The sequence below is a fragment of the Eubalaena glacialis genome, chromosome 5 (assembly GCF_028564815.1).
Source record: "Eubalaena glacialis isolate mEubGla1 chromosome 5, mEubGla1.1.hap2.+ XY, whole genome shotgun sequence".
Classification (NCBI taxonomy): Eukaryota; Metazoa; Chordata; class Mammalia; order Artiodactyla; family Balaenidae; genus Eubalaena; species Eubalaena glacialis.
Window position 1 is genome coordinate 153,077,696 of NC_083720.1, and position 23,261 is coordinate 153,100,956.

The following is a 23,261-nucleotide window of genomic DNA, read 5'->3' on the forward strand; positions in this document are numbered from 1 at the left end:
AAATTCAATATAACGCACCCCCCCCAAACCTCCTAATTTACTTTTCCACAAATATTCGTCAACGGCAATTTTTATTTAAACTCTGCCGCAGAGCAGGGCCCCAGTCTGAGAAGCAGTTTAACTGGAACGCTTACTTCAAAAGCCAAATCCATTAAGAAGAACGTGCCAAAGTGACAGGAGAACTCCGCTAATGTTAATCAGACACATCCTGAACGCAGTACACTTCTGAACATCGTTTATGCCCCTTCACAGCTTCCTCTTAACACCCAGGCCGGCTGCACGGGGCGTGTCCCCACAATCTGACACCATACAGGTTTTTATGGTCAGCAACTTTCCATCTCTCAGGCTGACTGCATAGTCTACAGAGGTGAGAACAGCTGCAGTGTGAAAACACTACTTCTGCAAGGAAGAGAAAATGAGAGATGACAAGTCTTTAAGAGTACAAACAGAGGAAACATGGTTTTGTTTTCCTAAATATAAGAATTAGAGAGCTAGATGGTCACCATGAAAACCTAATACACAAACCTCTGAACTTGTCAGCCTATGGAAGATATAAAAAGCGTCGTGTATGGTTTTGCAGATAATCAGGGCAAGATGGGCTACCAGTCGATAGATGCGTGTCCACAGTGGGGTGGGCACTAAACGTATGCATGGCCCTAGAACCACTGAGCCTCCACGCGTGGTTCGGCCGACCCTGAAAGAGCGTCGTCCAAGGAGGGCATCTCCTTTCTCCGAGGTCACCGACGTGCGGGCCTCTGAGGTGACAGGCAAGGACACAGTGCTCGTGACGACTATGAAGACAGAATATTAATGGCACTGCTTCCTTCCAGCGCCAGCCTGGGGAGGGTGGCGGCCAAGCACAAAGCAGGGCGGGTCAGGATCGTGGTACCAACGCCCACACCGGGCGGGCCCCCAGCCTCAGGCCGCCCTCTCCCCATCTCCCTCCCTCCCCGTTCAGGGGGGTGAGCGCATCTCCTTCACCACCGGGCTTTTCCTCCCATTTCACACCAACACCTCCAGCCTGCTTGGCCTGTGCCTGCGGGACGTTTGGTCTTCACAGAGGAGACGCTCAAGGTCAAAGGCAGTACCCACTGCCTTCTGTCCACCCTCCAAAAGGATTTGTTGGGCGAGGAGACAGGTAGCTAGCCAAGTTCCAATTTTCCTAATGCGATGAGGACTTGCCCTATTGCCCAAGATACAGTATGTTTCCAACGCAAAACAGCTATTTTTGCACATCTGTCCAAGAGCAGCTCAATTAAAAACAGGCCTGTCAGATCGACATCATTTCCATCGCTGCTCAGTTCCTGTCACGCTGCAGAGGGCGGAGAAGCGCTTAGCAGCAGCCACAAGGCCGTCTCCCAGGAAGACTTGTTAATCTCTACACAGTCATTCTCATGCAGCCATCAAAGCGAACTTAATGACAAATCAGTGAAAATAAATTACTTTTAGGATCTTGCAAGGAGCGGCTAAAAGGCAAACCATATGTGACATCTTTTTGGTCCTCCCCGTGAAGGCACACCATTGTCACCATCTCTGCTGACTGTTCTGTCTGCCCCACCCACCCACCCCCAGATCCACCCTTTGCTCGGGTGGCTCGGGAGGTGACCTCTGTGGGCCCTGGGACCACGTCTGCATCAGCTGCAACCTTGCTCTGTGGCTTCTGGCTGGGCTCAGCCAGCGGGGGGCACCATGAGAGCTCAGAGGCCGGAGGAGAGAGAGGTGGGGTCCCCGGCCCTGCCGGGCTCCTGCAGCCAGGCAGCCCCCCTCCCTCCCCCACTGCTGCCCGCCCGGTGTGCTCACAGCCTCCAGCTGCCGCTAACCCCCGGCTGGCTCACCAGCCCCGCGGGTTCCTGCAACTCTGCCGGCACCTCCAGAGACAATCCCTCGATCGCACCCGTGGCCAAGCACACCCCTGGCCGCCCCCCGGCCCGGGCAGCAGCCCGAGGCGCCAGCTGGCATCACTCGCCTGCACTGTGTGGGCCAGGTCGGCCGCCAGGCACTGCTTCAGCTTCTCATCGCTGCTGGTCCCGTGAAGCACCAGGTCCGGCATGTACGTGGGGCAGTAACCCGCCAGGAGGGAGCGGCCGAAGTTTCTCACGTTCGGGCTGCTGATGCTCTGAGACCTAAGGTGACACCGGCCATCAGAACCCACAGCGAAAACGCACTCCCTTCTTGCACTACCGCTGGAACAAAGCCCCAGTGACCCAGGTGAGAAAAACAGATTCGGGTCGCTTCGAATCACAAATCCTCCAGGAGGTGGATGGCCGGTGCAGGAAAAGGAGGGGAGCTGAAGGGGAAAAGGAGCTTTCGTAAAGGGGAAGAGCAGGAAAGAATGAGTGTTCTGGTGGCTGGCTGCGAGTCTGTGCCTGTACCTCACACAGAGCACCCTCCAGCCACCGTGTCGAGAGAAGAAAGGGGAAGTCTGTGTGCGTGGTGAGGGGGTCTTGGCGAAGTCTGGCTTGAGGAACTCAGCACACCTGCTCAGAGCGCAGCCAGGACAGCGGAAGGACAGAAGGAATCTCTAGTTACTGCTTTACGGACCAAAGCATCAACGGACGGAGCCTCAGGTAGAGGGGCTGTTCCTGAGCACATCAAGCTGCCCTGACCGGCAGGCGGGAGAGACCCGCAGGATGTCACCCACCACCTCGCAGGCTGCGTGTCCGCGGCCACAGATCTGCCGCGGGGACGGCGGAAGATGACACCCCTGCTCCCACCGCCACCGCGCCCCTTAGCGTCCCCCAGTGTCCCCGGGGCTGCAAAGGCACCGCCAGCTCCTGGCTCAGAGCTGCGCTGAGGAAGGGCAGGCCGGTCTGGGGGCACTAACGCTCGGAGAGATAACCCTGCCCTGCGGCAGCCCACAGCAGCGGTGCCGGTGGGTGCCGGCTGGACCGACAGCACCTCCCCGGCCCGGCCCCTGCCCGCCCCACCCCACCCGCCACGCCGGCCTTACCTGGGCAGCGGCAGCTCCACCTCCGGCGACCCTTCGGGCCGGTCAGGCTCACTGTCACCGTCACTGCCGGGGCCCAGGTCCGGCGAGGCCGGCGCACACGCGTCGTCGTCACTGTCGCCGAGGGCGCTGTCCGAGCTCTCGTTCCGGGGGAGGCCTCCTTCCCCCCTGAAGCCGGCGTCCTCGCACCCGCTCCGCGCAGGCCCGTCCGCGTCCTCCCCGCCCCGACCCCACGGCTTCCCTGGCGCGCGCGCGGGGTCGGCAGGTGCGCACCGGGCGGCAGGTGCGCCGGGCGAATCCGCAGCCTCCTGGGCGGCCCCGGTCCTGACGCCGCGGGCCCCCGCAGATGCCTCGGGGGCCCGGGAGCACCTCGGAGCCCGCCGGTCCCGGGCCTCCCGGGCCGCCTCGGGCCCGGCCGGGGGTCGGCGCGCTGGCTCCGCACACCTGCAGGCCCGCAGCCGCTCCTCCATCGCTTTGGTGCGACTTTCAAAGTCCGAGTCCGGAGACACGGAGCTCCCGATGTGGAAGGTGACCTTCTCCCAGGGTGGCCTGTCCCAGGGACGCCCCTCAGGGCACGGCCTGGCCGCCGAGCGCTCGGGCCGCTTCTTGGGCATCTCCCCTCCCGGCTCCTCCCCGCCGGCCGGCCCCACGCACGCACCTGCGCCGCTGGGGAGTCTGGCGGAGCCGCCGCGGGGCGCCTCCATCGTACTCTCGTCGTCCCCGCACGACGCGCCCCGAGGTCTCCGGATGCTGTGGCCCGCGGCGCTCTGCTCCGGGCCCCGGCCTCCTTGTCCGGCGAGTTGGGGACAGAGGTCTCCGGTGTCAGCGTGCGGCCCCTCGGCCGCTGTCGCGGGCAGGCTGGGCGGCAGGAGGGCAGGCTCACTCCTGACCGTGACCACCACGTACTCGGACTCCTCCACCTCGCCCCTCTCCAGGGCCGTGGTGATGCTGCCCCCGGGCAGCGCCTGCTCGCCTGGCCCCCAGCTCCCGCTCCACGTCAGCTGGTTCTCCTGCAGCTCTGAGCACCGCAGGAAGTAGGTCAGCACATAGAGTATGCGCTGCACCAGATCCTCCTGCTTCCCCAGCACCACCGTGCGCGTCAGTCGCACCGGAGAGCCGATGGCCCCGTAAAGGTCGCCTAGAGGCAAAGTGGACAGAGAGACAAGTCGTCTGGGTGAGCATGCCAAGGCTATGTCAGCCCCAACAGGAGAGATACAGGTGACTTATTCCCAGGCCAGCATCGCTTCTTCACACGCCTGGCTGAGGCACAAAGGTAATTCCTAGAAGGACCATCTTTCAGTTTTCCTCTGCAACGTAACGTCTGCCTGGAAGGCCTGCCAGGATCAGCCCTGTTCTGGGTGCTCAGGTGCAGTGCCCGTGTGTATCGGGTGCAGTGCACAGAGGGTGCAGTGCTGTGTCCACAGTCCCTTGAGGTGCTTGCTGGGCCTTTCCAGGCAGCTCAGTGGGCTGGCTCATCCCATCTCCCCAAGGTAAGGCTAAAGCCAGAGCCCTGAATATGCGACCAAACCAAATAATTTATCTTGGAAACTAGAATGGTGAGCTCTTTTTGAAGAATCCCAGGACAAAAGGCCCTGGGGTGAAATTCCGGGATCTCTGAACAGAAAGTGCAAGTGAATCAATTCAAAACGCTTAATGAAATGGTCCGCTCAATACACACAGGCACCAAGAAGAATCAATTTGATGAACAAGAAGAAAATCACTTGCTCGTGAATAATGAATCTCATTTCTTTTCTATTACTTCACATGAAAACCCTACTGGAGAAAAATGCCCCATAACTTACATCCTGACACGCTGATTAAAAGCCAGCTAATGCAGCATGAGCACCTGGCTTACAGGTGGAAGAAGAAAGGCGACCTGTCAGGCTCCTCATCACAGGCGTCTGCCCAGTGCCTATGAAAGTTACCGCATGTGATAAAACCTGACGACGACACTGGGTAAGTCGCACCTTCCATATGTTGATAATAGCATTATTGACAATCACAACAAAAAGCCAACACTGGCTGACTGTGCAAGCACAGTGCTGACTGTTTTGCATGGATCTATCTCATTTACATATCTGTATAAGCAACCCTAAGTCAGAAAGCATGGCAGGAGTAATCAGGATGTTGGAATACATCAAAACGTGAAAAGATCCTAAATAAAGGAGAGGAGAGGCATGGTTAGCAGCTATAAATAAGAACTCAGGAAGTTGGACTCCATCTGGCGGGAGGAGGAGAGGCATTTGTTAGATAAGACTAATCACACTGTTAAGGTTTAAGACCGAGGGAAAAGGGACAGCACGCATCACAGGTGCCCCCTCTAGAGAGGGTTTCCAGGGTAAGACTCCTGAGAACAGGTAAAGGGCAGGACAGGAGTGATATCACACAATCCTCTCTATAAAAGGACTAGGTGGGGACTTCCCTGGTGGTGCAGTGGTTAAGAATCCACCTGCCAATGCAGGGGACACGGGTTCGAGCCCTGGTCCGGGAAGATCCCACATGCCGCGGAGCACCTAGGCCCGTGAGCCACAACTACTGAGCCTGCACGTCTGGAGCCTGTGCTCCACAACAAGAGAGGCCGCGACAGTGAGAGGCCCGCGCACCGCGATGAAGAGTGGCCCCCACTTGCCGCAACTAGAGAAAGCCCTCGCACAGAAACGAAGACCCAACACAGCCACAAATAAATAAATAAATAAAATAATAAAAAAAAAGGACTAGGTGAAGGCTTAGTAGAACTTTATCTCTGAGGCTTTTGCAACTGACTGAGAAACCATGCAAGTTGTTTTCAAAAAAACGACTCAGAACTGTAGTCTGATGTCAGCACAAGCGCTTCTGTTTGAGAAAATTTTCTCGACTAAGAGCATTACTGTTACTTCCTGTGATCACATCTGCCCACGGCTGTGGGGTGTCACGGCCACATCAGGAATTCATGACACACTCGTGTTAAGTCAGCCCCAGTGTTAATCAAGAAGATGAGATTTACAAACCCAAAATCTGGCAAAAAGGACACTTTGTAAAGTCCACTCAGAATGACAGTTTTTAGCAATGCATTTAACTTTTGGTGTTGTGCATTATAATAACTAAATCATAAATGGGAAAAAGTAAAAACAAAGATGGCTATTAAAACACAGTCGACAACAGTTTAACCTGTACGAAGTGGAGAGCTGTGTATGGAAACAGTGCTGCTACTTCAGAGCCGAACTCCACAGAACCCATCACTAAGATAACAGACTTACTGGACATTGACCTTGAAGGCAACCTTTTTGAGTCCAGGACTGATGAAGCTATTAATATTAGAGTGGATGCCTTTGTTTTGCACGGGTATAATTTTACAAAATGAAGAAGAGCTTGCACGATGATGTGAACAGACCTAACGCTCCGAACTGCACACTCAGAAATGGCTGAGATGATAAATGTTAGGGTCTGTGGCTTTTTTTTAACCACGTAATCTCCCGTATCTCATGACCCCGGGCACAGGGAAAGACAGCTTTATAATCTCTGATACAGTGAGGACGCAGTACCAGGGTTAGAATGAGAGTCTAATTAATTAACACGTGCAGAAAGCACCCAGAACAGCGCTTGGCTCACGGTGGCAGCTTTCACTACTATTACAACACGCTGTTTCCCGAGATTGCCGTGCTCTTCCCCGGTCTGCCGTTATTTTCTGGAAAATGCTGCCCTTCTACCGATTCCTCAAGTGTGTCTTCCTTGAAGGCCCCCTCCCCCCATGCCCCCCTCCTGATGCCTCTCCCGTATCAACATCTGCAGCAGCAGTGTCGGTAACAGGGGGCTTCACGTACAAGCGGTGGAACTCCCACGGCAGCCATGAGCCATCACCACGCATCTCACAGACGGAGAAACGGAGGCACAGAGGGTCAGGGCACTTGCCCAGGAGGCTGGGATGTGGTCCAGCCGTCTGCGCACGTCCTCACCCTCTGCACTGCACCGCGTCCCTCGCGGGTTTCTGCTCACCCAGCGAGGGAGTGATCGGGGCGTTCTGAACACGGCCCTTCTCCTCCGCCGGGCAGCAGGCTCCCCAAGGCTGAGCTGCGTGTCACCCGGGCCCTGGGTCCCGCAGAGGGACGGGGCCTGGGGCAGAGCGGACGTGCAGGCCTGACGGGTCACTGCAGACTCGGCCAAGTGACGGGCCCTGGAGCGCGCCTCTGCCATCCCCGAGCCCCGGGCTTGCAAGCGCACACGGCGCGAGCAGCCACGCGGCACGTCAGGTCCCTGCGCCAGGCCCGAGCAGCCACGCGGCACGTCAGGTCCCTGCGCCAGGCCCGAGCAGCCACGCTCGGAGGAAGCAGCTGAGGGCAACGGGGAGACAGACAAGGGCTCTGACCTCAGCTCCAGCTTAAAAGGCGGCCAAATCCTAGAGCGCGCTACTCTCTTTTCTCTCTGACTTTCTTCCTATCCGGTCCACCCTCTAGGGCAGTGGTCCTCGGCCAGGGGCTCTCCTGTCCCGCTGGGGACATTCAGCATCGCCTGGAGACATGTTTCATCCGCACAACTTTGGAAGAGGGGTTTTCACTGGCAGCTGGTGAACAGAGGCCAGTGATGCTGCTGAACATCCGACCAGGCACGGGACGGTCCTCTTCCCCGCTACCCAACAAAGAATTTTCTGGCCCCAATGCCAACAGTGCCGAAGTCAAGGAGCCCCACTGGAGGAGCAGCTGCGGACCGACACGGCTTTCGAGAGCAGAGCAAGGCTCTGGCGGGGGGAGGGGAGGGCGGGGGCTGCTTTACAGGCAGAATCCGTGGGCCAGTCCCCCGTTCCCTGCAGCCCAGCGACAACCGGGGATCGCCGGGCTGGATGGCGAATAGCAACTGAAGAGGCTCCCGTCTTTCCTATTCTGTCCCACATGGCCTCTGAACGGTCACACGCGGTACTGACCCAGCTGCGCCCAGAGAGGGTTGTACGGGTGCGTCTTGGCCAGCGTGTTGACCAGCTGAGAGGTGCGTTTCTCGGAGAAGGCTCTGATGGGAGGGTGGTCAACGGGCATGACGGTGGGCACCCAGGCCAGGTGGTAGGTTAAGACTGCGGTCAGCAAGGCAGCAAAAAACCTTGGAGAAACGGGAGAAAACACAACGGGGTGAGTCAATGCAGGAAGAGGCCTGTCGCCTACAGCGCGTACACCAGCCTCGGAAGTGGCATTCAAGGCTCCAGAGCGCCGCTGCTTACTGGTTCTTGTTGATCTGCTCTATCAGGAGCGTAAATTCCTTGAGGAAGCGCTGGCACAGCTGCGTCTTCTCCAAGGTGCTGGACATCATGGCCAGCCACACGGGCTCGGCTATCCTCGGGACGGAGTACAAGCTCCAGATGGTCCCTCTACAGAAGAGAAGGTACACGGAACTGTCACAGATGTCACGGCGGATGATCTTTGTGTAAAGGAATCCAGAAGAAAACAGTCATCTGGATCTAGGTAGCCCCTAAGGCATCCAAAGCAGAATATAAAACAGGGGTTGGTAAACTAGGACACGATGCACAGGCCAAATCTGACCTTTTTTTAATAAATAAAGTTTTATCGGCACACAGCCATGCTCAGTCATCTCCCTATTATCTGTCGCTGCGTTTGCACAGCAGCGAAGCTGAGCCGCCGTGGGGCAGACGCCCTGTAGAGGAGAGGTGTACGAACCCCTGACATGAAATAGTCATCCTTAAAAAAACTTATTTGCACGATGCCTTGTGTCAGAATTTATGCCAATTTTCATAGGAAAAAAATAAAGGAAGAGTGAATGAACATGCTGGACTGAAAATGTGACCAGAGGGAACTCAAGTCTCCCAATTTCTGGTTAGTGCTTTCGTTCTTTGAACCAAAGCGCCCTATTCACTTTAGGTGAAAGAAGAACACAAATGGCTCTTCTTCACCATATCATATACTAGATTGTTACATGGGCTAATAGAATCAAATTCTTAGAACTGTAAGCTGTCAGGGAAAGTGACGAGTCTGGCCGTGTCACTTTACGGATTAGGAAACTGGAGGCGTAAAGGAGTTCCTTGCGGGAGACACACACGCACTGAATGACAAGGTCCGGGTGAGAGCGCCTGGTGCCGGGGACTCTCTGGTCCAGGCCACGTGGCTCGCGGCGGTCCTTCCAGGCAGCGCACCAACGAGCCTAGGCTCTCCACTGGCACCTCTGCGTCTAGGAGACACCGCCTCTTCCCAGACGGAGGTACACGAGGCATATTCTGACCTGAGTTTCCAGCCGTGTGCATCAAAGAGCCGGGACACACAGGATCCTGCCCTGGCACAAGGCAGAGCACCTGCTGAGCAGCCAGCAGTGACGAGTGACAGCTACGTGGACCTGGGCTTCGCTTACTGACGCCAAGGTTTCCAAACGCTAACACGTGATCCTGTCGCTGTTTCTGGAGCGGCAGGTCGCTGAGGTGAGGATGAGACCCGTCTATCCACAGTGAGGCCTCAGGTCCTGTCCTTTCAGATTCCGGACCTTCTATTATATGAGCGTCCAGACCCTCCAGCACAAGCCAGCTTCGAGCCTGACCACAGCCCGCCCGGCGCTGCCCACACAAACCACAGAAGGTTCGCTAGTCACCACACTGCCATCGAAACACACAGCTTCACACTATTTCCCAAATGTGCGACTTGGGTCTGAACGATCCCCAGATAAGGACTAACGCGCTACTTGAGTACTTTACACATAACCCAGGGTTCAACTAAGGCTGGGTGGGGATTTGGCTCCAAGCAGTATTAGAGTTCACCAGCCTCTACCTTAAGCATCACAAAAACGTTCTAATATTCTAAGAATCGTAAACATTTTTATCCCTGGGCTAGAGAGGAACGGTTGGACTCTTAATTAGCTCGTGACGGCTTTGAAGTGCGATTCCATTCCGCACCCAGAAACTGGCCCTAAGAAGCGCTGCAACAGCCCCACTCAGCATGGTGACCGTGGATCCCAGCTACAGCCCAGACATGAGGGGCAAGACCTCCAGAAAACCGGTCTCCGGGGTACAAAGATCAACAGTTAGGAACTGACAGGGAGGACACGCTAGGGTGACCATACAATTTAATGTCCTGACCAGGACACCCACGGGAGGACACCGGGTGTACACAGGGCTGTCCTGGCAAACTGGAGTGTAACGCCCCTGACGTGCATACTCTCCCCACTTACGCTGTGGACAAGCATCTCAACCTCCAGTTTCCACATCTGTAAAATGGGCTAAGAGTGCTTACTCTTAGGGCTTCTGGGAAGTGACACGAGACGTATGAATATTAGTTTTCTCCATTCACTCTGTTAGGAACAATCACATCAGGGACCGTCTATCTGGCAGTCGTGAGGATTACTCAGTGCTGGTAGCTTAAACTTTTTGCTCCACTGGGCCTTAGCTTCAAAGGAAGGAGCTGCTAAAATGACTAATAACTGCCAGCCGCCAACATTCCCGAGCTGTGGTCTCCACGCATCCCGAGATCCACGGCCGCTGCTACCGCTACTCACCAATTTCCCCTGTTGCGTTTGCCAAACCTTGTCAGTTTACCTGAACTCCCCCAGAGCTTCCATCAGACGGCTGACATAAAACTGGACACGGAGACTTGACTCCGCTATCTTCCTGCAGGAGATCATGGCCTTCGGTGGAAAGAAAACATGCCACGTTACGCGGAGAAGAAATTCCTTCGTAACCATCTACTGGGCTTTATTAATAAGAGACGATGTTAGAGCCCACACTCAAGCTAGTCATGACCGAAGTCGTCGGGGGCAGTAATTCCCTTTCCCAAAGCAATCAGGATCCGGTACCTGACATCAGTGTGCCTAGGGAACTTCCTACCACTGCTGCAGCCGATCTACATGCCCTGGGAAAGTGATCCGGTACAGAGACCCCTCCACCCTTACAGCCCCATGTGACAACGGACTGCATTCTCGGTACCTTTTCAATTGCACTCTTCAGCCTGTTCATGTGAGACTCAAACAGGGGGAAATGAGAAAAAAAGAAGTCCTGGAAGTTCCCCTGGGCCTCCTCCTTCTCGCACAGGGAAAAGATGAGGCTTATGGCGATCTTCTTCCTCCGCACTATGGCCGGGTTGGAACTGCAGGTTTCTTCGGCCAAGCTGAACGTCTCATCCGTTGACCTGGAAGGAGAAGGGGTTTGAGGAGCCACCCTGCATCAGTGAACCACACCGAGGACGGACCGTAACGCCGGGGCGACACCCTGACGGCCGACCCGGGCACGCGGTCCTAACTCAGAGCCTGTCTACCACCAGGTCGTCCTCCCGCATCAGACTCCGTCGTGAAAATGAAAACCTCCGCTTGTCACTCAGTGTCGGCCTAACACAAGAAGAACCTTAAGTGAGAACTGAAAGTAATTTCAAAGGCCCTCTTGTTAGACTCTTAGTCCTTTTCCCTTGGACTATGTTACAGCAGATTGGCCGCGTTTAGGAAGGGGTGTGAAGCATCCGCTGGCTCAAAACACAGGCCCTTTGTTTTGGCTGATAGATACCGATGGATAAGAACACCTGAGTAGAGATGGTCCTCTGTGGTATTCTGTGTGACCCGGGCATCACGTTTGGACATTTACTGGTAGCTGAGGCTTACTTTCCCAAGGTTATTAAAACCATTAGATGAAGTTACTCCTATAAATGCTGAGATTAAGCCACGCGACTGAGGATACTCTCTGGGAAACCCCCCCGAGCAGAAAGACCCACCTCTCTTTTGCTACAGTCACATCCTCGACCAACTTAAGATTCTTTGCAGAGACTCTGCTTCTAGGATAAGAGAAGCCAATAAACTCTGAATATGTATTCAATTTGTCGTAAGGGGTAAGCCTCACAAATACGGCCAATCCATGTCTCTACTTTAACTAGTCTGAAAAACCAGCATGTGACCACATAGCTGCTAACCGCAAGAGTGAAAAAAATCTTTTAAATTAGTTTGTTTTTTTTCTACAAAGACACCAAAGCAAAGGACATCACACTGCAAATGAAAGCGCCTAGCCTGGCACACGGTGGGCGTGCAGGGAGCCTTCTCTTTCTCACGGGCTCCACCGTTCAGCCTTGTCTGTCACCAAGCTTGGGACACCACCTCTTCCACCTCCTTTACTACAAACTACACCCTAACGGTCACGTCTGCTCACGGGGCTTGAGGCAGCCAGCCTCCTTCCTGGTCTTTAACTTGTTCTCTCCTGCTCTGCTCACAGCCTGTAATGTTCCCGTGATTTCCAACATACCCACGTTTCAAAAGCGTACACACATCAGAAGTTTTATGGTCAGGAAAGCTATCTTATTTTTAAAGGAAAGGAGAAGACATCTTGCTCTAACCTCAGAGGGATACGTCATTGTTTTGCTCGACTTTAAGCAAGATCCCGGAGACTTAGGTGTGGCTGGTAAATCAGTAAAAGTCCTCGCCAGCAGACGTGGCGCGGGAAGGACACGGTTTCCAGATGCTCTTGTAAATGCTGCCCGTTATTGCTTTCTCTGAGAAATCCCTAGATACTAATCATCTGCTCGTCAGAAAGAAATTCTCGAGGCGCTCTTACCATTTTACTTAATTTCAAACAATGCTCCCTCTTCTTTTCCAAAGTACTCGTCCTATAACTTTGTTTTTCTGCACCAGTTTACTCCTATTCTGTAGAGGAAATTCTGAGCTTATGTTACCCCAATTCTTTCTTACAACCCTTTCTTCTTCGTTATCTCCTATTTCCCCCCTTTGGCAAAAGTAAAATGACCACATCAGTCCACTCATCTTTGGCCAGTGTGGTCCTTAATAATCAGATTGCAGTGACCCCTGAGCCCTCTGCAGATGTGTGTCAGCTTCAGCTCCACCGCAGAAACAGTAACCAACTGCACCTAGCACAGCGGACGGTGCCGGCTGCCGAATTTCTGAAAAACACCCGCAGCTTTAATAGCGTGCGTGGCTCTTACTCGCTTCCCTATGTCTCTCTGCTGAATTCTAAAGCAACTGAGCTTCATTCAGTCTGTCGTCTTGGATCAACCAGGCAAACTGGACTAAATCCGTTCATGAGGTATTTGTAAATATACTTTAAAGATCAATCTACAATGAAAGCATGTTTCAGAATGTCTTAAAAAATTTAAGTATGAGCACAAATACTTCATCCTAGCTTTCCCCTCAAGGCAACAGGTAAGACACACAGACCATTCTGCAAATGTGAAAAACTGGGGCAGAGTGAGTAACCAACTTCCTTCAGAAGAGAAAGCTTTTCAGTGACCGCGCCGGAATCAGAGCCCAGGGGTTCTGTCTGCTAGCGCCGGCTCGTCGCTCGGACACTGGGAATGACCAGGGGCTCTGGCACCACGTCTGATCCATCCACTGGGGGGACGGGCCGGGAGCGATCACACCAGCTGACAGGCCTTCAAGTCAAGGGAAGACCACGCTACACACTGGATTTTTCAAAGAGACTTTTGTTGACACGTGAATGAGCATTTACATACATTGTAAATACTTCAAGATCCTAAATAAAGCAAAAACTGGGACTCTTTAAGTACATCTCAGGGACCTGTAATTGGTCTCAGGACTGCTCAGTCTGACTGCCTATGTCAGCTCTGAATTTAGGCGGAATCTATGGGTCACGTTGGAACATATGAAATCACCGTGTCTGCAGGTCAAGGGACATCTTGTCAGCGACTCTGTCTGGTTATTCATTTTACAATTCCGGGCCAAAGCCTTTCTGGGACGTCATACCTGCTTCTTTAGGGTTTCACCAGCCCCACTGAGGGGGGAATCCGCAGCTTCTCTCCTCCACGGACAGCACCTCTGCGCCAGCGGGTAAACTGCCCCCGCCGACTCCCCCCACCCGCCGGTCGCCAACGCTCCGCACGTGGCACGGGGGTCAGCGAGCAACCAAGCGTAAGACCGTGAAGACCCTCCCTGGCCGCCCTGCACTCTCTCAGGAGCGAGGTCTCCGAGTGCTGTGACTTCCTCTCAAAGCCGGAGGCAATCGCATCCCTGGTACCCAGTGTTCTCCGGTCCAGCGTCATAAACTAATCCCCGCCCACACACCTGCCACGAGGGAGAGACGGGCGGCGACCCCGGTAATTGAAGGGTCTTCACGGGCACAGTGACCGAAGCTGAGCGCCCGCGGCTCTTCCGTCCTGGGCGTCAGGCAAGGGCGAGTCCAGGACCGGCTCACAGCCTGCGCCCCCCGCCTTGCGGGGCTGCTCTCAGGAGGGCCCAGGCTCGCGGTGTCGTTCTCCGGGTGCTACCTTGATTCTTAACCGTGTCACCTTTAACTTGCGCTCTGTAAGTGAAGTCTGATGGGGTGATGACGCATGGGCGTGGGCAGTGCAGACGCCAGGCGGCCGGGCGCACGTCGTGGGGGATGGCGGGGGGTCAGGCACACACCCACGAGTCCAGAACCAAGGGGGTGCCACAAGGCCCCAAGGCGGGTACCTGGGCCCAGATGGGTGGTGGTGGCGGCGGCAGAGGGCACGGCCATGGGAGGGGGGAAGGGCTGGGGCAAGGCCCGGACCGAGGGGGAGGCAGCCTGTCTGTCCATCATCAGAGCCCGCCCCTGTGGAGGCTGCACAACACTTAGCTCTTCGTCCTGAGCCCCAGGGCAGTAAATTATCACAGAGTAAGAGCCTACAGTGCACAACGCAATAAAGTGGATCAGGGACTTACTACAATTCTTTAAAGAGTTTGTTAATATCTCGTTTTGAAAACTGCAGCAACATTGCAAAGCAAATATCCACAGGCACAGAAACAGAAACTGAATGTAGAGATTGCTGCATTGGATAGAAAATACCCACAACTTTCATATGAAGCTTCAGAAGAAGAAATTATTAATAATGAAGCCCATTTTAAAATTAACTTTCCGTATAATTAACGATGTAGTGACACAATGCATAAACAGGCATTCTGAATTATATGCAGCCCACGAAGACACTTCTAGTTTCTTGTAAGACCTCCATAAGTCACAGGAAATGGCAGAGGAAACATTAAAATAACTGTGTATAAAAATACATTTAAAATTCAATTCAGACATACACAAAATGGATGTGTGTGAAGAACGGCATCTTTAGCAAAACTGTTCCATAAGAATCATCTGATCCAGATGTACTGAAATTTACGTTTTTTTCGTTCTTTTTTTTTTAACATCTTTATTGCAGTCTAATTGCTTTACAATGCTGCTGTATAACAAAGTGAATCAGCTATATGTATACATATATCCCCATATCGCCTCCCTCTTGCATCTCCCTCCCACCCTCCCTATTCCACCCCTCTAGGTGGTCACACAGCAATGAGCTGATGTCCCTGTGCTACGCGGCTGCTTCCCACTAGCTATCTATTTTACATTTGGTAGTGTATATATGTCCATGCCACTCTCTCACTTTGTCCCAGCTTACCCTTCCCACTCCCCATGTCCTCAGGTCCATTCTCTACGTCTGCATCTTTATTCCTGTCCTGCCCCCAGGTTCTTCAGAACCTTTTTTTTTTTTTTAAGATTCCATATATATGTGTTAGCATACGGTATTTGTTTTTCTCTTTCTGACTTACTTCACTCTGTATGACAGACGCTAGGTCCATCCACCTCGCTACAAATAACTCAATTTCGTTTCTTTTTATGGCTGAGTAATATTCCATTGTATATTTGTGCCACATCTTCTTTATCCATTCATCTGTCAATGGACACTTAGGATGCTTCCATGTCCTGGCTATTGTAAATAGTACTGCAGTGAACATTGTGGTACATGACTCTTTTTGAATTATGGCTTTCTCTGGGTATATGCCCAGTAGTGGGATTGCTGGGTCACATGGTACTTCTATTTTTAGTTTTTTGAGGAACCTCCATACTGTTCCCCATAGTGGCTGTATCAATTTACATTCCCACCAACAGTGCAAGAGGGTTCCCTTTTCTCCACACCCTCTCCAGCATTTATTGTTTGTAGATTTTTTTTTTTTAATTTATTTTTGGTTGTGTTGGGTCTTCGTTTCTGTGCGAGGGCTTTCTCCAGTTGCGGCGAGCGGGGACCACTCTTCATCGCGGTGCGCAGGCCTCTCACTGTCGTGGCCTCTCCCGTTGTGGAGCACAGGCTCCAGACGCGCAGGCTCAGTAGTTGTGGCTCACGGGCTTAGTTGCTCCACGGCATGTGGGCTCTTCCCAGACCAGGGCTCAAACCCGTGTCCCCTGCATTGGCAGGCAGCTTCTTAACCACTGCACCACCAGGGAAGCCCTGTTTGTAGACTTTTTGATGATGGCCATTCTGACTGGTGTGAGGTGATACCTCATTGTAGTTTTGATTTGCATTTCTCTAATGATTAGTGATGTTGAGCATCCTTTCATGTGTTTGTTGGCAATCTGTATCTCTTCTTTGGAGAAATGTCTGTTTAGGTCTTCTGCCCATTTTTGGATTGGGTTGTTTGTTTTTTTGATATTGAGCTGCATGAGCTGCTTGTATATTTTGAAGATTAATCCTTTGTCAGTTGCTTCATTTGCAAATATTTTCTCCCATTCTGAGGGTTGTCTTTTCGTCTTGTTTATGGTTTCCTTTGCTGTGCAAAAGCTTTGAAGTTTCATTAGGTCCCACTTGTTTATTTTTGTTTTTATTTCTATTTCCCTACGAGGTGGGTCAAAAAGGATCTTGCTGTGATTTATGTCATATAGCGTTCTGCTTATGTTTTCCTCTAAGAGTTTTATAGTGTCTGGTCTTACATTTAGGTCTTTAATCCATATTGAGTTTATTTTTGTGTATGGTGTCAGGGAGTGTTCTAATTTCATTCTTTTACATGTAGCTGTCCAACTTTCCCAGCACCACTTATTGAAGAGGCTGTCTTTTTCCATTGTATATTCTTGCCCCCTTTATCAAAGATAAGGTGACCATATGAGCGTGGGTTTATCTCTGGGCTTTCTATCCTGTTCCACTGATCTATATTTCTGCTTTTGTGCCAGTACCATACTGTCTTGATTACTGTAGCTTTGTAGTAGTGTCTGAAGTCAGGGAGCCTGATTCCTCCAGCTCCGTTTTTCTTCCTCAAGATTGCTTTGGCTCTTTGGGGTCTTTTGTCTTTCCATACATATTGTGAAATTTTTTGCTCTAGTTCTGTGAAAAATGCCATTGGTAGTTTGATACGGATTGCATTGAATCTGTAGATTGCTTTCGGTGGTATAGTCATTTTCACAATGTTGATTCTTCCAATCCAAGAGCATGGTATATCTCTCCATCTGTTTGTATCATCTCTAATTTCTTTCATCAGTGTCTTATAGTTTTCTGCATACAGGTCTTTTGTCTCCTTAGGTAGGTTTATTCCTAGGTATTTTATTCTCTTTGTTGCAGTGGTAAATTGGAGTGCTTCCTTAATTTCTCTTTCAGATTTTTCATCATTAGTGTATAGGAACGCAAGAGATTTCTGTGCATTAATTTTGTATCCTGCGACTTTACCAAATTCATTGATTAGCTCCAGTAGTTTTCTGGTATCATCTTTAGGATTCTCTATGTATAGTATCATGTCATCTGCAAACAGTGACAGCTTTACTTCTTCTGTTCTGATTTGGATTCCTTTTATTTCTTTTCTTCTGTGATTGCTGTGGCTAAAACTTCCAAAACTATGTTGAATAATAGTGGTGAGAGTGGGCAACCTTGTCTTGTTCCTGATCTTAGTGGAAATGGTTTCAGTTTTTCACCATTGAGAATGATGTTGGCTGTGGGTTTGTCATATATGGCCTTTATTATGTTGAGTTAAGTTCCCTCTATGCCCACTTTCTGGAGAGTTTTTATCATAAATCGGTGTTGAATTTTGTCAAAAGCTTTTTCTGCATCTATTGAGATGATCATATGGTTTTTCTCCTTCCATCTGTTAATATGGTGTATCACATTGATTGACTTGCATATATTGAAGGATCCTTGCATTCCTGGGATAAACCCCACTTGATGATGGTGTATGATCCTTTTAATGTGCTGTTGGATTCTGTTTGCTAGTATTTTGTTGAGGATTTTTGCATCTATGTTCATCAGTGATATTGGTGTCTAATTTTCTTTTTTTGTAGTATCTTTCTCTGGTTTTGGTATCAGGGTGATGGTGGCCTCATAGAATGAGTTTGGGAGTGTTCCTCCCTCTGCTATATTTTGGAAGAGTTTGAGAAGGATAGGTGTTAGCTCTTCTGTAAATGTCTGATAGAATTCGCCTGTGAAGCCATCTGGTCCTGGGCTTTTGTTTGTTGGAAGATTTTTAATCACAGTTTCAATTTCAGTGCTTGTGATTGGTCTGTTTATATTTTTTATTTCTTCCTGGTTCAGTCCTGGAAAGATGTACTTTTCTAAGAATTTGTCCATTTCTTCCAGGTTGTCCATTTTATTGGCATATAGTTGCTTATAGTAATTTACCTCTCATGATCCTTTGTATTTCTGCAGTGTCAGTTGTTACTTCTCCCTTTTCATTTCTAATTTCATTTCTAATTCTATCGATTTCAGTCTTCTCCCTTTTTTTCCTGATGAGTCTGGCTAGTGGTTTATCAATTGTGTTTACCTTCTCAAAGAACCAGCTTTTAGTTTTATTGATCTTTGCTATCGTTTCCTTCATTTCTTTTTATTTCTGATCTGATCTTTATGACGTCTTTCCTTCTGGTAACTTTGGGGGTTTTGTTCTTCTTTCTCTAATTGCTTTAGGTGTGATGTTAGATTGTTTATTTGAGATTTTTCTTGTTTCTTGAGGTAGGATTGTGTTGCTATAAACTTCCCTCTTAGAACTGCTTCTGCTGCATCCCATAGGTTTTGGGTCGTCGTGTTTTCATTGTCATTTGTTTCTAGGTATTTTTTGATTTCCTCTTTAATTTCTTCAGTGATCTCTTGGTTATTTAGCAGCATATTGTTTAGGCTCCATGTGTTTGTTTTTTTTTACAGTTTTCTTCCTGAAACTGGTATCTAGTCTCATAGCATTGTGGTTGGAAAAGATGCTTGATACGATTTCAATTTTCTTAAATTTACGAAGGCTTGATTTGTGACCCAAGATATGATCTATCCTGGAGAATGTTCCATGAGCACTTGAGAAGAAAGAGTATTCTGTTGTTTTTGGATGGAGTGTCCTATAAATATCAATTAAGTCCATCTTGTTTAATGTATCATTTAAGGCTTGTGTTTCCTTATTTTCATTTTTGTTGATCTGTCCATTGGTGAAAGTGGGGTGTTAACGTCCCCTACTACGATTGTGTCACTGTCGATTTCCCCTTTTATGGCTGTTAGCCTTTGCCTTATGTACTGAGGTGCTCCTATGTTGGGCGCATATTTACAATTGTTATATCTTCTTCTTGGATTGACCCCTTGATCATTATGTAGTGCCCTTCTTTGTCTCTTTTAATACTCTTTGTTTTAAAGTCTACTTTGTCTGATATGAGAATTGCTACTCCAGCTTTCTTTTGATTTCCATTTGCATGGAATATCTTTTTCCATCCCCTCACTTTCAGTCTGCATGTGTCTCTAGGTCTGAAGTGGGTCTCTCGTAGACAGCATGTATACAGGTCTTGGTTTGTATCCATTCAGCCTGTCTATGTGTTTTGGTTGGAGCATTTAATCCATTTACATTTAAGGTAGTTATCGATATGTATGTTCCTATTACCATTTTCTTAATTGTTTTGGGTTTGTTATTGTAGGTCTTTTACTTCTCTTGTGTTTCCTGCCTAGAGAAGTTCCTTTAGCATTTGTTGTAAAGCTGGTTTGGTGGTGCTGAATTCTCTTAGCTTTTGCTTGTCTGTAAAGGTTTTAATTTCTCCATCAAATCTGAATGAGACCCTTGCTGGGTAGAGCAATCTTGGTTGTAGGTTTTTCCCTTTCAACACTTTAAGTATGTCCTGCCATTCCCTTCTGGCTTGCAGAGTTTCTGCTGAAAGATCAGCTGTTAACCTTATGGGGATTCCCTTGTGTGTTATTTGTTGTTTTTCCCTTGCTGCTTTTAATATTCTTTCTTTGTACTTAATTTTTGACAGTTTGATTAATATGTGTCTTGGCATGTTTCTCCTTGGATTTATTCTGTATGGGACTCTCTGTGCTTCCTGGACTTGATTGACTATTTCCTTTCCCATATTAGGGAAGTTTTCAACTATAATCTCTTCAAATATTTTCTAAGTCCCTTTCTTTTTCTCTTCTTCTTCTGGGACCCCTATAATTCGAATGTTGGTGCGTTTAATGTTGTCGCAGAGGTCTCTGAGACTGTCCTCAATTCTTCTCATTCTTTTTTCTTTATTCTGCTCTGCGGTAGTTATTTCCACTATTTTATCTTCCAGGTCCCTTATCCGTTCTTCTGCCTCAGTTATTCTGCTATTGATTCCTTCTAGAGAATTTTTAATTTCATTTATTGTGTTGTTCATCATTGTTTGTTTGCTCTTTAGTTCTTCTAGGTCCTTGTTAAACGTTTCTTGCATTTTCTCCATTCTATTTCCAAGATTTTGGATCATCTTTACTATCATTACTCTGAATTCTTTTTTAGGTAGACTGCCTATTTCCTCTTCATTTGCTTGGTCTGGTGGGTTTTTACTTTGCTCCTTCATCTGCTGTGTGTTTCTCTGTCTTCTCATTTCGCTTCACTTACTGTGTTTGGGGTCTCCTTTTCGCAGGCTGCAGGTTCGTAGTTCCTGTAGTTTTTGGTGTCTGTCCCCAGTGGGTAAGTTTGGTTCAGTGGGTTGTGTAGGCTTCCCGGTGGAGGGGACTGGTGCCTGTGTTCTGGTGGATGAGGCTGGATCTTGTGTTTCTGGTGGGCAGGTCCTCATCCAGTGGTGTGTTTTGGGGTGTCTGTGAACTTAGTATGATTTTAGGCAGCCTCTGTGCTAATGGATGGGGTTGTGTTCCTGTCTTGCTAGTTGTTTGGCATAGGGCATCCAGCACTGGAGCTTGCTGGTCGTTTAGTAGAGCTGTGTCTTAGCGTTGAGATGGAGATCTCTGGGAGAGCTCTCACCCACTGATCTTAGGTGGGGCTGGGAGATCTCTTGTGGACCAATGTCCTGAACTCGGCTCTCCCACCTCAGAGGCTCAGGCCTGACACCTGGCCAGAGCGCTGAGACCCTGTCAGCCCCACGGCTGCTAGTGTTGGGGGGTCTCCTGCAGAGGCGGGGGCTGGCTCTGTTTCACCGTGGGGACAAGGACACTGGCAGCAGAAGTTCTGGGAAGTACTCCTTGGCGTGAGCCCTCCCAGAGTCCGCCATTAGCCCCAAGAAAGAGCCTGTAGCCTCCAGTGCTGGATCACCTCAGGCCAAACAACCCGAAATTTATATTTTTAAGGTTTATCACAAATTTATCTCAATGTTGTTATAACCTATAAAGCTCCAGTAACAGCTGCAACGCGCACAAAGAGCTTTCCCAAAATAAAAAAGTTATGAAAAATTATTTGTCATCTTGCATTTGCCAGGAGTGACTAATGCTACTTTCAATGATGCCGATTGACGTACACATTTTGATGACCTAAACAAATGAATATGCAGAAAAGTGAGCCAGGAAAACCTTATGATGAATGAAGACAGTGCGTGAAGTATTACTATTGATTATATTATATAAAATTATTACACCAAAACATTTTACTAATTTATAACTTTGTGATAATAGTCACGTATCACTATTATTTCTATTATATTTTGTAAGTAAAATATTTTTAATGGAAAAGCCTTACATTCATTTTATAGATTATTCTGAAAATGCCTGAAGCCCTGGATCATAATGTTTCTTTAAAAAACGAACAAAACTAACACGTGATGTTAATTTTGGGAGAAGGGGGCCAGCAGCCTGATGCCCTGCACACGCCTTGGCCCCCCCAGTTTCTCAGCCTGTGCTTTCAGGACCCCCCCTTCACAAAGGCTGCCCAAACCCCAAGACCTCCCGCAAGGCTGCGTCCCTCCCCCAAGCCACGCACCCCCAGCCTCTCTGAGCGTTTAGCACTTAGCTCCTTCACACCACTGCTTATGTGAGCATTGTCTCTGTGAGCTCCTGAAGAGCAGCCCTGCAGCCGACTCTTTACCCCTTCACAGAGCTGACACGTGCCGATCTCTATTCACTTACTAAGGCAACCAACTGTCATGTGGGTTTTTAATAGTTACAACCTATCTTAATTCCCTTTTAAGTTTTTGGGTTGTAGGAAGAAGAGGTAGGAAGGTACTGATGTAACATCATCATAAGCCAAAAATGTGCGTTTTGCAACATAACTAAACTTTAGATCTGAAAACCAACTGAAACGAAGGCAGAGAATATCTCGATGCTGTCTCTATTCATAATCAGACTGCTGACTGTTTAAGAATTTGTTTCACCAAAAACAAACCATCCTTGAGTTCATATATTTTCAAAGACCACACTGGTGTCACCGTAGCCAAGGAAAGATTTATTCCAGCCTTCTAACTTACAAAGGCTACACCTGGAAGGGAGCCAGTGCAAAGAGAGCACACACTCACTTTAAATCAATGCCAAATCTACCCAGGTAGTCCCAGTGTCTTTCCCGGAACCTCTCACCTGTGAACTTCCAGGCTGAGCTGAAGCCGAGCGGAAAGCTCCGCCCCGTTTGTGCCGACAGCAGGTGAGTGCGCTGTCCGCCAGCATCCCCGGGCCGCCCGCCCCAGCGCCCTGCACAGCCGGGGGAACCCAGCTCACCTCCTGGGAATGATGCCGTTTTCCAAGCTCGTGGTCTGGCTCCGAAGCCAGCGGCGCTGGTAACTGCTGGAGGAGGACGTAGAGGAGCTTGGAGACGGGAAGGGTGTTATCAGAAGGCTGCTCAGGGAGGCTGCGGGAAGAAGATTGGGAAGTTGAGAGCTGGGCTCCAGGAGCCCACGTGCACCTACGTGAAAAATATCCATACAAGCCCAGGGACCTAACCGTTCAGGCTCTACCGGCCACAGCCAGCAGGGGGAGCCGCTCTAAGGCTGCGGTACAGCCAAGAAAACACCCTTTAAAACGAACAGGGGTCGCCGACAGGGCAAGGGCATCGGTGACCAGGCACCAGCCCCACGTTGCAAACGTAACAAACATCACTCATCCAATCAGAGGGCAGCCTGCAGACTTCGGATACAAGGAAGAGTCCACGGAAGTACTGCTAACTGCTGCCCGGGAACCGGTGCCGCACACGGAGCCGACTCGCGCGCATGTCCCCCCTCGACTGCTTCGTCCCCCCGTGTTTCGAGGTGAAATCCAGGCAGAAGGGGACTTGCCCCGCAAAGCACCCTCTCCCGCCGCCATCTCCAGATACACGGCACTTCCCGCTCCCGCCCCTCGCCACTCCCTCGGCTCTGCAGGAGGCACATCTGGTCCTAGACGTGTTTTCTGCTTGGATGACTCGGCTGCCCTCAGCCTCTCTGCTGCCTCCTGCTCCGTCACAGTGCGTCCCTGGGTGTGGCCGACGCACAGCCCCACCGGTCCCCGTCAGGGCAGGCAAAGGGCTTCTT

At 50.2% G+C, this 23,261-nt stretch overlaps 1 protein-coding gene across 3 annotated transcripts in view; it reads right to left on the minus strand.

The window, feature by feature from the left end:
- Positions 1-23,261, minus strand: part of FNIP2 (folliculin interacting protein 2) — a 120,373-nt gene that overhangs the window by 18,721 nt on the left and 78,391 nt on the right. For all 3 annotated transcript variants that reach the window (XM_061192655.1, XM_061192654.1, XM_061192653.1), the window contains 7 exons: positions 22,474-22,603; positions 10,830-11,031; positions 10,443-10,531; positions 8,130-8,276; positions 7,842-8,011; positions 2,951-4,085; positions 1,967-2,123 (listed from right to left, as the gene is read on the minus strand). In XM_061192655.1, coding sequence (XP_061048638.1) covers positions 1,967-2,123; positions 2,951-4,085; positions 7,842-8,011; positions 8,130-8,276; positions 10,443-10,531; positions 10,830-11,031; positions 22,474-22,603 — 2,030 coding nt within the window. The remainder of the gene's footprint in view (positions 1-1,966; positions 2,124-2,950; positions 4,086-7,841; positions 8,012-8,129; positions 8,277-10,442; positions 10,532-10,829; positions 11,032-22,473; positions 22,604-23,261) is intronic.